Below are 16,329 nucleotides of genomic sequence, written 5' to 3' on the forward strand. Positions count from 1 at the left end.
TAATTAAATCGAACTAACGAAGAGACAACGAACTTACTGAATAAAAATGAACAAACTTTTCCATGGCCATTGTGTGAAGAGTTTTGATACATTATAATTTGCTGGCCTTGTAATATAAGTTGCCGCAATATGCTTAAGAGAAGATGACCGAGAAGGGACGTGTGAGACGCTTCTTACGCGTCACAACTTTTATACCCGGCACTCAGTACTACATCTGCACCTTAGCGGTGTTTTGTCAAATTTTAAATTTTTTCTTCATCTGTCATCTACATCTACAACACTTCTCACACCAACACGCTCCGTTAGCTCGCCCCCCTTCCCTAGACCCACACACTGCAGACTAGCGGCAGAGACAGAGACAGAACAAAAAATAATATAAGCTGCAGGACGGGGTGGGTTAAAAGTCGGAAGAGGCAAAGGCAGAGGGACGGTAGAGGCAGGGGCCGAGTGAAGCAGAAGCAGAGTGTGAATGAGAGAATGTAAAAAGAACAAGAAAAGCTGCGGGACAGGGTGGGTTTAGCCACTGGAAATTAATTTCTTCATTTTGGCTATAATAATGATCCAATCTGATCCCAATTTGGTGATCTGATATATATGGTCATTCCCTACGGAATGTTAGTTTTCTACAAAATTGTAGATTTGGGAGGTTTTTGCCCTTTTGCTGAGGCGGAAGGGGGCGGGGCTAATTTTTTAAATACTCTGGTTGCAGTGTGAGCATACAGCAGTCCGGAGCCAAAATTTGGTGGCTCTAGCTCTTATAGTCTCTGAGAACTAGCCGAGAAATAAGACGGACGGACGGACAGACGGACAGACAGACAGACAGACAGACATAGCTCTATCGACTCGGCTGTTGATGCTGATCAAGAATATATATACTTTATGGGGTCAGAAGCGCTTCCTTCTGTGCGTAACATACAACCGTCAGTTTGGTTTTGAAAATATGAACACTTCATTCGATTTTTTTTCAGTGTATTAGCGTCAGTTGCCTGTTTGTCTCCTCCTTTTGTGTGTCTCAACTTTTCTTGCTGCACTCGTATTAGTAGAGTGCATAACCTGCCCATTTGGGCAGGGACTGAAATTTCGGCACAGCTAATACCGAAGAACAATGACACTTTTCAACACGATCAATATTTGAACACGGTCTATGCCCCATCTCTAATCGAGAGGCAGTGCCAACCATGGTGAAATAACTGATGGTTATGATCATTGTGAAATTAGTAATTCTACCATGGGTATGATGAATCTCGGATCATGGTAGAATAACTAACAAGGTGACGTCGTCAGCTGAGTGGAGGAGCACCAGCTTATTCACCACGCTCTCTCAGCTCGCAGAGAGGCAAGCGCAAGAGAGAGACAGCAAACGTTTTACGTTCTGCACTCTTCGAGTTGATTGTTTATAATAATAATAACATTTTAATATGTATGTTATAATAAAATCTTAAGATATTTTTTATGACCAATTAGTCTTTGTTTCTGTTTTTGAATTTTAATTCTTTTATTCAAATTTTTAATACGAAATTTTATCCGCATTTTAAAGAGGAATTCTTTGGTTTTTGTATCCAATTCAATGTATTGGAACTTTTTATAATTTTTTCCAGCAAAAATCTATTCAATACAAATTCGGCCGATGGCTTATTTAGCCCACCTGCTGACAACAGATCCACATAAGTGAATGAGGTGTTCTCCTTGTCCTCGCAGTCCAAGGACAATCGCCGAATTAGATAGTCTGCCATGTACTCTATGTCTTCTTCTTTGTCCTCTGCCTGCTCTGCCACACGTTCAGCAGGAGAACTTGAAGAAGGAAAACTCGAAGCAGTGGACTGCAGTGCGGAGAAGTCTAAGTCCAGCCATGGCACTGCTTCCCCCTCAACATTGACCTTTTTTCCCAAAATTTCAGTGTTCCTCGCTAAATTTATAAAATGATGTTTCATTAAAATTAATATTTAAGCTAAACAAATCGACAAACAATGATCAAAATACTTAACAATCACGTAGCCGACGCACACATACGTACGCTCTGAAAATCTACTACAGAAAACATTTTTGTACTACCAAAAATGACCTATTAGGTATTTGCGTAGCCGGCATTTCATGTTAAATCTACCCGAAACATACTCAAACAATTCGTTTAATTAGTTATTGCTGATAAGTATACCCCTTTGAAAGGGCAAACTATTTTTGGAATTTGAGAGTACTCCTTGGGACATCACTTTGGACATCTTATCCAAACCCTGTCGCTGAGCCTCTAGACCTCTACCGAAGGGATGCTTTGTCGGAATACTACTGGATGTGCAGAGCTTTACATCGTTTACCAATTGGATCAAATCTGCCGTTTCTAATGCATTGTATAAGACCAAGCCCAGTGACTGGCAGCGCTTTATTGCACTGGCTGTGGTGTTTGAAAATAGCTGAGTTGCCAGCTTAACTCTCTGCCTGCCTGCAGAGCGCACGTTAAGATGATCATCATGGAAAGGTCCGATGTGGTTCCTTGCTTGGCTCACGGTTAGCTGGGTTCAAACTTTCCCATCAACGACAAGCCCTGAATCAAGGAAGTGATTCCTTATCAACTTCACAGGATGGGGTACGTCTGCAAACACATACACTTTTCCAGTAGTGACTCTACTGGGTGCTCAAACCATGTTTTCTCTATTTAAAAAATATTTATAAATTAGTCAGAGAAGTCTAAAGTTTTGCTTACTTCATACCAGGCGAGATTCGAAGACTTGTCCACAATTTGTGGTTCCCGGGACCTACCATGTAGAGCCTTTTAATGAGCATGTTCAATGTGGATATCGTCATTGGCTTATCAAAGTCTAAATAAAAAATAATAAGTAATATCACCATCCGAGACATGGTGAAATTAGTAACAAGGTGACGTTTCGCCTGAGAGAGGGCCAGTGGTGGCCCACACTACGCCACATGATAGATAAGGTCTTTCCTTACGGCATGGCCTTTTTAGTTTTCTTTTATCTTTAAAATTGTGGATCCAACAGAATTTTGCCCTTTTTTGTGGCGGAAGGGGGCGGGTCGAACTTTTGAAATACACTTGTAGCAGTATGAGCATACAGAAGCCTGGGTGCAAAACTTTGTTTCCTATCTCTTATGGTCTCTGAGATCCAAGCGCTCAACAAGACGGACGGACAGACGAACGAGCAGACAGACATGGCTATATCGACCCGGGTTTTAATTCTGATCAAGAATATATACACTTTATGGGATCGGAAACGTTTCGTTCTCTCCGTTACATCCACATTTTCCCACAGCCGAATTGTGGATTATTTTAGCCCCGCAGCAGAACCAACGTATATCGAATCATTTATGGGAATGGTACAAAATAACTGGGACTATCTACAAACGATATCGGCACAGCAATGCTGTGGGCAAGACGACTCCATGATGGGAATGATGTGCCACAACTGGTGCAGAACGATGAGGAGCACGGGGAGGAGGACGAGGAGGAATTGGAGGATTAGGAGGAGGAAGGCAGCTCAGAAGATAAGTCTGACGGTTACGTTTAATGAACTCGCTCCAATCCTTTAAATAGTTATATTTTTTGGTGTATTTTGTTCGAGTTTAACAGTCGTCAATTTTGGCATTAATATATTTACGAGAATCTTTTTGTGCAAGCGAAGAATACTTTGTTCCTTTTCAACCGCTTATTTCGAGCTGTTCTTTGGTTACATTTTTAAGATTTTTCTGAAAACTATCTTGCGAATGCCCCGCACATACTTGACACTCTGCCACTCCATGGGTCTTCATGGGATGAAAACGAGCGGCTTAAGATTTATGTATATGTTCCCGAAATAAAATACGAGGAGGGCCGTGTGAGACGCTTCTTACGCGTCACAACTTTTATACCCGGTACTCGGTAGTACATCTGTACCTTAGTGGTTTTTCTCAAATTTTACATTTAACATCACTTCACTTCTTACTCCAACATCTCATGCTCTTTTAGCACGCCCCCTCTCCCCTAGAGCCGCACACTGCACGAAGAAGAGTGTGGAATAAGAGAATGTGCAAAAAATAAAAAAAAAAAACTGTTGAACGGGGTGGGGGTCGCAACTGGCAAATAAAATCAGACGCCCAAAATGTAATGAACATCTGCAGGGGAATAGAAAATGGCGGCAAACGAGTGCTTTTGAGTAGTTCTGGAGTATTTTCCATCTATCAGTTTTTTGAAAAACTGTCCTACGCGCGGGCTACTAAAATATCCCTCCCAATCAGCGTGAGAGAAACCCAAGTTAAAAGCGTTAACAGAGCGAGAGAAAGTTGAGTAACAGAGCACTTGAGGAGCGAAATGTTATTTACAGGAAAATTAATTGTAAAAAGGCTCACCTCACCTTGGGAACATTCTTAAGCCTTCAGGGTATGTTTGGGAAAAGGTTTTGATACATCATAGCTTAGCAGTTGTCCATACCTTATATGTTGCTCAGCAACATCTAGACAAATGCACGCCATAAGCACCTGAAACATTTGAAAGTCGATCATATTCGAAAAAACGGCCATGCCGCTCAGTCTCAATATTAATGAAACTGATTGAAAAATATTTCGGGCAGAGATGCAATGAATGTAAAACATTAGAAAACCTTGAATTTGGCGCCTTGTCACTTCTAAATTAACAGTCGCTTCTAAAATAACATAACATGGGCGCTAAGTTGCCCTGCTCTTCCGCTGAACGCTAAAATGAGCTTCCTCGCTCTTATTTCGTATCTTCATAGTATATTTAGGATGAGGGTGGGTTGTTCCTGCGATGAGTTTAAATTTTTGGCATGTCTTACGTGTTGTCCAAACCTTTTTCTTTGACTCGTTAGTCAATATGTTTTCCAGCCACATGTGGCCCAGGGACGTATTTCAAGGACCAGCAACATTCCAAGGCGGGCGTATTTAAACGAACGGCCTTGCCGCCCCAAAACTCAAAAGATTGAATGAAAGATGTTTGGGACATGTCGCCCCAACTCGTGAACATGAATGAACGTGCCGCGGAAAAGGCAAAAACATAGTGTCGAACTGTTTTCTGAATTCAGAAAAGTCCGTTTAAATACCACACAAAAATATCCATATTGATATTTTTGCAACAGCATAATATCAGCTAAAATATAGAAAATAAAAAAGTAGATAAATATCCACATTCGATAAATACGGCTACCGCACGCAGCGACGGAGGTTGGCGACAAGAGGCGCAGCGCAGCGTAACGTAAACGAAAATGGTTGTGCTTGTTGTTACGTGAGAACGAGAACGGAACGCTTATTCCCGTTTATTTATGAATCAATTCCTTCGTTCCTTCGTTAGTCCCCGCCCGCCAGTCATTCGACGGACCGGCCATCGCCTGCCTACTACCACCACCCCCCCCGTTCGGATACGCACTACGTACAGCGACAATACGCCGGCAATTTGTTGTCTTTTTTGTTAATTTTTTTTCCGTGTGTGTGGTGTTTCCTTTAAAACAACAACAAACAATAACAGCGTGTTCAGCAACAACAAATAACGGCAGAACCAATTATTAAAAAAAAGGTCAACAATAATTTACAAAAACACAAATTAAATGTGCAAAATATTTCAACAATCAAAAGTAATTTACAAAAAATAATAATTAGGTAAAATATAAAGTTTAAAAGTATCCACACAAAATAGGCGTCTAGAGCGAGAACAACAAAAGCAAACGTAAATATTAATTACAGCCGGTTTTTGTCCTTCTTCCTACTCCCCCACCACGTCCTTCGCTTCTACCTCATTCTTTGTTGTTCTGTGTGTTACGTGTGCATTTACGTTGACGTCGTTTTTTTAGGATACCGCTTGGTTTTTCTGCCATTTGGAGCACGGATTGCTTTTCTTACCAATTAGCAGTCGATTTATATTGTATTTGTTCTAATAGGAATGATGAAAATCCAACAAAATAGTGCGATAAAACAAAGTGACGGTGAGAGAGAGAGAGAGAAGTAGAAGCAGCAGAGATAAGAAGAAGCAGGTTGACAGAAAGCCGCAATAAGCTGCACAAGAGGGCAACCAAGCAGCAGAGAGAAAAAGAGAGAGAGAGTACCACAAAGAGAGCGCTCACGTAGCGCAGAAAGTGCTAAATGGTTGAACGATTGTCTAGAAAAGGGGGGTCGCGGAGACAGAATAATACGTTAACAAAATTATTCTCTCTTGGTAGCCTCTCTCCTGGTTCCTCTCTCACTCTCTCTCTCTCTCTGTGTGTTTGGGCGACACATTCATTGATTTTTCGCACTCAAAGGGCAGGGGAAAAATGAAGAAGGCCCAACCTTGCTCGTTGAAAGGGAGTGGTGAGAGGCAGAATGAAATGATGAGCAGAGAGTGTTGTGGAGCGAGGGGATGAAGGAAACCGGCTGAGAGAGTGACTTACAGACAGTGAGAGAGTGACTTTCGAAAGGAAGCAGCTGAGAGAGAAACAGAGATGATGAAAGGAAGCCAGAGAGCGGGAGAGCGAGGTCCAAAACAAAGGAAAAAGAGGGCAATTCATAATTACAGTGGAACACCCCCCACCCTACACCGTACAATACACCGAGCAAACGAACACCCTGCTGCTCTCCCAGTAATACTTTCGACTCCACCGCCCGCTCTTCAACATAGATCTGAAACTGGTTTCCCCCCTCCACATCAAGCGAACCAGCATTCAACTTAAACCTATCCAAAAACGGTAAAAGCAACCACCAAAAGCAGAGCAGCGGCTCTCTCGCTGCCGCCAAGAAATACAACAAACAAAAAGTTCAGCTAAAAAGCAGAACAAAAAAGAAAAACAGTCAGAGGAATAGGGCAAACAGATAAAAAAAAAACAAAGAAGAGTGAGATAAAACGGAGAGTGGAAACATTTGACAGAGGACAGAAAGAGAGCGAGCGCAAACAGATAAAGTCGCGGAACGCATTTGTCAGAGGGAGACTTATGGTAAAGAATTGCACGTGTTTGAAGGGGGGTCGGGCGTCCATCACACACTCTCTTGCAGCGTTTCGCGATCAGTTTATTTCGTATTTCGTAACAAGCATAACCAACTGAAGAGGCGCTCCAAAAAACCCAAAGCGCTCTCTCTCTCTGTCTCTGCTGACGGCGACGTCAGCGGTAGCGACTGTTGGCCGTCGACAAAAATTCGAATTGGAATTTGTTGACGTGCAATTAGTAAAGTGCGCGCCAGGTTGTTAAATGGTTAGCCAATAGCTGTTAGAGGTACAAAAAATAAAACGTGGTAAGAGCGCGAGCTAGTGGAAGCAGCGGATAAAACGCGTACTTTCAATGGAGGAAAAACGTCATGATTGTAGACACCTGCTAGACGGATAATTCGATGTTCCAACTTGATTTTGTATGTCTCTGCTTCGATCTTTCTTTGCGTCTCTGCTTGTATCTTTCTTTACGTGTTTGCTTGGATATTTTTCGTTACGTCTCAGCTTAGCAAAACACCAACGAAATCGAAAACGTAACAGCCAACAAAAACAAAAAGGAAACCGGCTAGTGCAAAGTGTGTTAATTAAAGGTGCAGACTTTCAGTTTCTAACATTTTATTCTTAATTCCGTGCCAGACACGCGGTGAATGAAACAAAGAGCAAGAGAGAGAATGAGATAGAGACATAGTAAATTGCAAAACAAATATTTAATGAGTGACTCCACCTGATATTAACACACCTTGGCAGTGCGAGTTACCAACATTGTGCTGCTTTTGCTTCTGCCAACGTTGCCGTCGCCGTCGCTGCCCCGCGTAACACACGTATGCCACGCCGGTTTTTTCTCTCCCATCTTTTCGAGTGTCGTGTTCTTTTATTTATATACCTGAGTATATATGTATATTTTTTTGCTGTTTTTGTTTGTTGTTCACCTACTGTTTTTCTTGGTCTCTCTCTTTTCCTCTCCCGCTTGCTAGTTTTTTTTTTGTGTACTGTGAAAAAGTAGTAGCCCTGGAGAATTGAGAATTGCATTAACTGCCGCTCTCAAGCCGCACAGCCTAACAGTGCCAATTACATAAGTCGATCTTCGAGATACTGCCCCTGTTAAGAGTGTTTCACCTGAGAGAATTTCTCGTTATCAAAGCAAAAGAAAAGTGAAGCAGATAAAAGCTTAGAAAAGAAATGTCCCAAGTTTATAAATCATGATCTTTTCACATTTTCACACATATATGTTAACAAAAATTGATGAGAAACCGAAGAAAACTTTGATATTCTCTGATACTCTCTATATCTTTAGAAAGTTTTTGTTTCACATTTTTCTTCAAATTGTCCAACAACAGTTCCTATGCACTTTACAACGACTTCCCTCAAAAGAGTTCTTGTTTTTTAATAAAAGTATTAGAATTCCCATCACACATTTCTGGTGTGTGTGTGCTCCCTCTATATTTGGTTTTGCTTTTAGCATTTCTTTCGAAGCTTTTCCCAGGCTTTTCCAGAGGCCAATGGCCCTGCCTTATCACCGGTGCGTGACGGCAAGAGAGCCCCACGAAATACCTTTTCCCCAAGAACTACTCTTTCATAACGAAATCGATTCACAGATGAGTCAGAGGAGTAAAACATACATAGTTATACCCGGTACTCGAAGAGTAAATAGGGTATATTGTATTTGTGCGAATAACGCTATGTAACGCACAGATGGAAACGTTTCCGACCCCATAAAGTATATATATTCTTGATCAGCATCAATAGCCGAGTCGATAGAGCCATGTCTGTCTGTCCGTCTGTCCGTCTTGTTTGTCGGCTAGTTCTCAGAGACTATAAGAGCTAGAGCCACCAAATTGTGGCTCCATACTGCTGTATGCTCACACTGAAACCAGTGTATTTCAAAAATGAGCCCTGCCCCCGAAAAAGGGCGAAAACCTATCAAATCTACAATTTTGAAGATAAAAGAAAATTTAAAACGCCATTCCGTAGGGAATGACCATATCTATCAGATCGCCAAATTGGTGGTCTGGCCACAATGAAGAAATTAATTTGCAGTGGCTAAACGCACCCTGTCCCGCAGCTTATATTTGTTTTTTTGCACATTCTCTCATTCACACTCTGCTTCGTCCTCTGCCTCTGCCGCGAGTCTGCAGTGTGTGGGTCTAGGGAAGCCCGGCAAGCTAAAGGAGCGTGTTGTTGTGAGAAGTGTTGTAAGATGTAGATGACAGATGAAGAAAAAATTTAATATTTGACAAAACACCGCTAAGGTGCAGATGTAGTACTGAATGCCGGGTATAAAAGTTCTGACTCGTAAGAAGCGTCTCACACGTCCCTTCTCGTTTTCTTTACTTTGGTTACTGATCTGAAGAACAGTTTTGGCATAAAAGTCAGTGCGGTGCACTCAGAGATACAGAAACAGATAATGCATAAAAAAGAGCCAGAAAATGAAAGAACACAGAAATACGCGTAACAGCAGCAACAATTAAAAATGCACATAAATTCCCCCAGACAATTTTCCACTTTGGCCCAAGGAATAAAAACCGAATGAATAATGGGACTCCCTTCTTACTTCTCCTCACATGCGCCATCGAGCACACGTATTTCCCCTCTGCAAAGTTACCCCCCTAAAGCCCTATCCTGCCTCTGATCAAACGAATATTTGGAATGTTTTACTTTATGCCTCTGACAAAAATGAAAACCAAGAAAAAAGCAAGGAAATTAATGTAAAATAGGAATTTTATTTAATATTCATAAAAATTTTAATTTCACAAAGCGAATAACGTACAGTGCGTTTCATAGTTGCAATTACAGTCAAACCTGCATAACGTTATCAAAGCTAAGAGTCGATTTTATTGGTTAATCAAATGTCTGTGAATCACTGGAGTATGTACGTTTGTTTTTTTTATATATATAATAATTAATAAGAATTATCAAAAAATCGTTGGCATTAATAAAATCATACCATAGAATGTTATCGATAAGCTTCTTGAATGAATAAAATGTAGGCAATTTCTTGTATAACCCGGCACCGACCGCCCCCACAGCTCTGTAACGCAGTGTTCCTTGCCAATAAATCCCCCATAGATGGATATCCTGGATCGAAATTTCGTGTATTTCTTACTCATGAAACCTTTTTTCTCTTTCTCCCTTTTTTGTATGTATGTGTCACCATCAACCACCACAAAAAATCATCTAAAATCCAACCAACAAAAAACAAAAAAAAAACAAAATATATTTTAAAAAAATAACAACCACAGGCGAAACAAATTTGAAACAAATATGAAACTTTGTCGCTCTGTTGTGCAATTAAAAATATAAAAGTTCATAGAAATTAATGTTAAAATAATGGGAGTTCGCTGAGAGAAGTGCTTGAAGGCTTGCGGCAGAGAGAAGTGTGTGTGGGTTCTGCTTCCTCCTCAATATGTGCCCCAAGAAGTGGCAGCAACACCAGCAACGACAGCGAAAGCCACAAAGTGCTGCAACCTGATAAATTGCAAAAGTTTTTTTGCAAAATCAAAATAACAACAAAAATCCAGCCAAGAAAAAAAATTTATATCTAAGAAAAAAAAATTTAATATAATACAAAAAAATTGCAACTAATTTTTTTTGTTCGTCTCCCCTCCAATTGCCTGGCAATATATCGAACTTTTTTTTTAATATATATCCTATATAAAGGTATATATACTATAAAGCATTATATGTATTATATATCTGTGCATCGTGTGTGTGTGCCGTGTATCCATTCGTATGCATTCCATCCATTAATTTTATAACTCAATCTATGCGACAAAAAATATCCAAACCTTAACATAAACATAAATTAAAAAAAAAACTAAAACAATAATACGCAACGCGCTGGCAATGCGTTAAAAATAATATTGAATATTATTAAAATCTATAACTAAAATTCAATCAAAACACACACGAAACGATAAATCGAATCAATTTAAATCGACAAAAATGGCGGACATCATGCGTCCGCCGTACAGCGAGATCAAGCGGCCCGACGAAATCGTCAGAATGACAACCGCCGACAATCTGAAGTTCGCCGTCCTCATCGGCCTCATCGAGGTGGGGCAGGTCACCAACCGTGAAGTTGTGAATACCGTACTGCATTTGGTAAGTACCATTTACATATATTAATATTGGTATGATGTCGTGGTCAATTTGTTAATATTTGAGTAATTTTTATGTTTAATCTGGTCCTTTTTATACCTGGTACTCATAGAGTAAATAGGGTTATTGTATGTAACGCACAGAAGGAAACGTTTCCGACCCCATTGATCAGCGTCTGTCCGTCCGTCCGTCTTGTTGAGCTAGAGCAACCAAATTTTGCATTCAGACTGTATGCTGTATGCTCACACTGTTACAAGTGTCTTTTAAAAACGCCATTCTGTAGGGAATGACCATATCTATCAGATCACCGAACTCGATTGGATCCGATTGGATCATTATTATAGCCAGAATGAAGCAATTAATTTTTAGTGGATAATCCCACCCCGTCCCGCAGCTTATATTTGTTTTTTTTTCACATTCTCTCATTCACACTCTGTTTCTGAAATGTGAGGCCTCTGCCGTGACTCTGCAGTGTGCGGCTCTAGGGAAGAGGGGCGATGTAGATGAAGATGACAGATGAACAAAATTTAAAATTCGACAAAAAACCGCTAACGTGCAGATGTAGTACTGAGTACCGGGTATAAAAGTTGTGACGCGTAAGAAGCGTCTCCCAAACGTTCCTACTCGTTTAGTTTGTGGGAGTCACCTCCAAGAGGTTTAACAAATACCAGCTTTTTTAACGCAGATAAATTAAACCTTTTCTGTTCGTATTATCATAAAATAAATTCCACCAACTATTTGATGGTAAATAAATTATACATTTTGTTCGGGGTTTTCATAATCAAGCGGACAATAATTCTATAATTCAGTTAATTTAGCTGAAAATGTATAATTTTGCCCGTCAATTAATAGAAAATGCTTCCAACAATTATATGTAGTTGAAACGAAAATTGAGACAAACTTTTTGAGAGTTTCCTGGTACAATTTTTTGCGTTCGTTTATAGAAAAGAAATTGTCTTTTTAGCGGCTCTGTGCAAAAAATCTCTGCTTGGAAAAGTAATTTTCCTTAAACATGCAGCCACACATACCCCTCTGACTGCCCCCTCCCATTAGCAGGAAAATTAACATTTTCCAAGCAAGCCGCAAAATGCAAAGCAAACTCTCGAGAAACGCACAAGAGGGAGGAATGGCTGGTGCGGGGATTATGGCGGGAAGTATGCCAAAAATCTGGTCCTCTTGGCTGTGCTGTGACTGTGATTAGGATCAAAGGACGAGGGCAGGACTAAGACAATGACACACACAAGGCACACACCTTTGTAAGGCACCAAAGCAGCGCATTTCTGAAGCCAACCCAAGAAAAACCCCACTTTTCCATACCACCACAAACCATCCCTCGCTTTCAATGCTACCCCAGCACCAGTCGCTTTTCAATGCCACCCCTTGGGGGCAGAGACACACACAGAGACACGTATTATTATTATTATTATGACATATTTAAATTTCTTGAAGCTTAATGAAAACACGACACCGTCGCTCATCATTACGGAACCCCAACCCCTAAACAAAAGGGAAGAGAGTTCCCCTAACAGATTTCCCCCAACAGAGTTCCCACCCAAAAACCGAAGCAAAATCTATCCACTGAAGGTGCCACTTTTTGTAGGAAAATTTCAACAAATAAAGGAAGAGTATGGATGGAGGAGGAGGAAGGGGAAATAAGAGTGGAAAATGGTGGGAAAAGGTAATAGGAAAGGGGTAATGTAGGGGAATGAACAGATAAAGAGAGGGAGAGAGCAAGAGAGTTGGCGGGTCCGGTGATAGGCGATAGGGGAATAAGAAATTGAAAAGAAATTGAATTCAAGTTCGTCATCCGCTCGCTCGCTCGTTGCCATCACACCGAACCACCCACTGCCTATGGTGCTGTCTTCTCCCTGATAAGATAAGCTCCAAACGGCAGATAAATTGTAGATACAGATACAGGCACAGGTACTCTACCCCGCTCTATACACACATATTTTCCCCCAAACGATGTAGAGATAAGCGTGAAAAAATGCGTTGACGTGTTCAAATGCAGAGAAAGGCGGCAGCGGCGAAAACGACATCGACGACTCCCCCAAAAAATCGATACGTGTTCGATTAATGATTATGGATATGGAGGGAAGATGTTTTAGATAATAGGACCACATATCTGGGATATATGTACTTAGTACTTAGAGTGGTTTTCGTTGCACAGGTTCTAAGTTAATGGATGGCACTCTAATGAAATGGAAGAGACATTATCTCTACAATGATGCGTGATAAATAAATAAGAGGCATAGCCTTAACTTTAAAATTAACTTTAAATTGTTGGAACTAAATCAAAGTTATTGTTTCTAAGGTTCGAAAACGAATATGAACAATTTCTGCCAAGGGAATTATCGATTGATGTTTTAGTAAAGTTAGAACAGTCTCTCTGTCCCTCAAGTAATTCCTCAATACCCGAAAGTAGAACTTGAACTAAATCCTTGAGAGTTCTGAAGACCTCAACTTAACCCCCACATTAACTGGAACTCAAACTCAAAGTCGGGGCACCCGTTTTGCGGGACAAAACTTCCGTCCGTCCGTGGGTCAGTCGACATGCTGGCTTAATCGGTCATTGGGCTTGTTAGACGGCTCAATTATGCCCCGTTTTGCCATGTGGCGAATTTCTCTCTCTTTCTCTCTCTACGACAAGCCAAGCCACTCCACTTCACTCCACTCACCCTTGCCACCCTTCGATTGCCAACTCCAAGGCCTCCGCCTGCCTGTCTACCTTCCTTTCTGGAACATCTGCCTACTGTTAACCCTCTAGGCAGCACGGCACGGCACAGAACTCCCCCGCTGTAGTGCCATGAGCCGTCTGTTGGTGTCACGTGCACAGAGAAAGAGAAAGAGAGAGGTAAAAGCCTTTTAATCGATTTGCCTTCATCTCTGTCTGCTTCATCTGCTTCTCCTTTTTTGCTGATGTTTCCTCAACTAAACGTTTAATGCAAATCGCTTTTCTTTTGGAAGCAAAAAACACCCGGACATGATCCACAAACAAGAGGATAACCATAACTGTATTCGTACTTTGTACTGCCTCTGACTTTACAACAGTTTCCTCGTCTCTCTTTTTACCCAAAAGAAAGGAGGCGCCAATTTCCCCTCTCTTCCATCCAACTGATGAATGCTCCCAGACTCGCGACGCACAAGCGAATAAGTTTTTGAAGATATACATACATACATTATATGTATGTACATATGCATTATCTAGAGATTTCTTTACTCGTGGATTAAGCAAAGGAAACTTTATTTTTGTGTCTTCGAAATGTGGAATGAATGAATTCTGATACAATTTGGTATGAATATTGTATCGTACATATATTCACTATTGGAAAAGAGATGGACATTTTTTATTTAAACTTTGATTTATGTATGTATGTACATACATAAGTATGCAAATATGTACGAACATATGTACATACATACTTGGTAAATTATATTTTAAAATGTTTTTAACTAGTTTAAAATTATTTTTTTAACAATAAATATTAAAGAGAAGTTCAACTTTTTACGGTGGAACGTACTCTTTTATTTACATACATAGTATGTATGTACATATGTACATATGTTTATCTGGACATACAAATGTCTTGTGTATTTTTGTAGTCCCTAAAAAAATATGATGTGTGTTCCATTCCCCATAAAAATACAATACAGACGAATACGAGTGAAAAAAGTATGTGAAAAAGGAGTGCCAAATAAGAAATGGGTATAAAAATATTCAAGATAAATATTTACATGCGTTCCGTTCCACAACCAGTAATTGTTGTTGCAGAAAAAGAGATAGAGAGAGGGAGATAAAGAAAGAAATATTTCGAAAGACAGAAGAAAGATAAGGAGTGAGGGTAAAACGTTGCAGTGGACGAGAAAAGAAATAACCAAATAGAATGAAAGAGAGAGGTACAATATTTAGTTAGCCATGGTCTTCACCTGCTGCTCTTCCTCTGCCGACTACGACTCTCTGATAAAGTCATTCCGGTCGCAAAGAGAGCGGTAAAAACATATACTAAAAAGTAGTCGAGGGAGAATAGTGCTCAGGAGAATGAGTGTGTGATGGTGGTAGAGGGGGAGACGTCCCTAATAATATACGGAACATACTTTGGTACTTTTACTTAATTTAATTAACGGCCTATGTCATGCAACAGCAACAATAGGTAAGGCGCCGAAGCACAACCGACAAAAACGTTGACGTCGTCGCCCTGTCAGCTGTTCAAGTGTCAGAAAAGGGAGAATTCGAGTGGAAGAAGGGAAGTGAAGTGCGAAGGGTAGACAGGAGAGCGGGATTTGGGGAGAAACAGAATGAGAAAGATGTCGACAAAGAGGAAACAATGAAAATAGGCTTTATATTGTTGGCATCCTGATGAAGGACACGACGCCAAGGCTTGACGGCACACACACTATGCACCATGGGGCATTTTACCACTTTTTGTGGCATTAATTAATAACTTCCAAACGTTTGGTTTTTTGATGAGTTTTTTTATTTTATTTTTAAATTGAATCAAACAAAAAATGATGGGAATATGTAAAGCAATGCCATATTTTACTTAAAAAAATGTGCCCGGATTTTTAAAAATGGAAAAGTAGAAGATAATCGGGTTTTACATTGACTTCCTTGTATACTGCAAGCAGCTTATTTTCTTTGAGTTGTTGAATGTGGGACACAATAGCACTGCACGACAGTGCAGAGATACTGGAAATGTCTCAACGTTATTATAATTGTACAATTGAGCACGAATTTAGTCAATCTGCACAGTTTCGATTTGTTTCAAGTTTTCCGTGCAAACAAATGTTCAATTTAATCGACAAACTGTAAAAAAAGTTCTTCAAAGGGTCTACAAATAACCCTTATCGTTCTCAAGGCTAGTGACAGGTATTAACACATTAATTCAATGCAAATCGGCATCTTCTTCTGCAATTTTCTTCTTCACTAAGTTTAACATTGTAAACAACTCTAAAAATCCAAACTTTAGGTTTTGTTACGAAAACTCAAATATCTGCGATGACGCAGAAGAGCGCAAGAAAAAATAACATAAATCTATGCAGTTTGATGCTTCCGGCGAGAACCGAACACTTTGTAAGTCTATTCAAAGACAAATTTTCGTCACAAATATGGACTTGTTAGGAAACTAGCCATTAAACATATTATGAGGTCAATTTTTTAATTTCAAACTCACAATCACACTCTAATACCTGCTTGAATCGAGATTATTGTAAAGAATTAACTTAAATTGGCACATTTAGCAATTTTTGCACTTTAAACTTAATGAACAAAATCAGTTTTCCGATAACTTTCTATCGTTCGTAGCAAACAGCTGACTTTAACAGCTGTTATCTTAACAGTG

At 40.1% G+C, this 16,329-nt stretch overlaps 1 protein-coding gene across 9 annotated transcripts in view; it reads left to right on the forward strand.

Moving 5' to 3' along the window:
• The first annotated feature begins 10,462 nt into the window (after positions 1-10,462).
• LOC117590506 (neurobeachin) overlaps positions 10,463-16,329 on the forward strand; it is a 200,752-nt gene continuing 194,885 nt past the window's right edge. For 3 of the 9 annotated variants that reach the window (XM_034283176.1, XM_034283178.1, XM_034283181.1), the window contains exon 1: positions 10,835-10,993. In XM_034283176.1, the coding sequence (XP_034139067.1) occupies positions 10,835-10,993 (159 nt within the window). Of the gene's footprint in view, positions 10,994-16,329 lie in introns of all 9 variants that reach the window. The other 6 variants (XM_034283175.1, XM_034283186.1, XM_034283182.1 and 3 more) reach the window with 6 other exon arrangements.

This window comes from Drosophila guanche, unplaced genomic scaffold (genome assembly GCF_900245975.1).
Source record: "Drosophila guanche unplaced genomic scaffold, DGUA_6, whole genome shotgun sequence".
Taxonomy (NCBI): Eukaryota; Metazoa; Arthropoda; class Insecta; order Diptera; family Drosophilidae; genus Drosophila; species Drosophila guanche.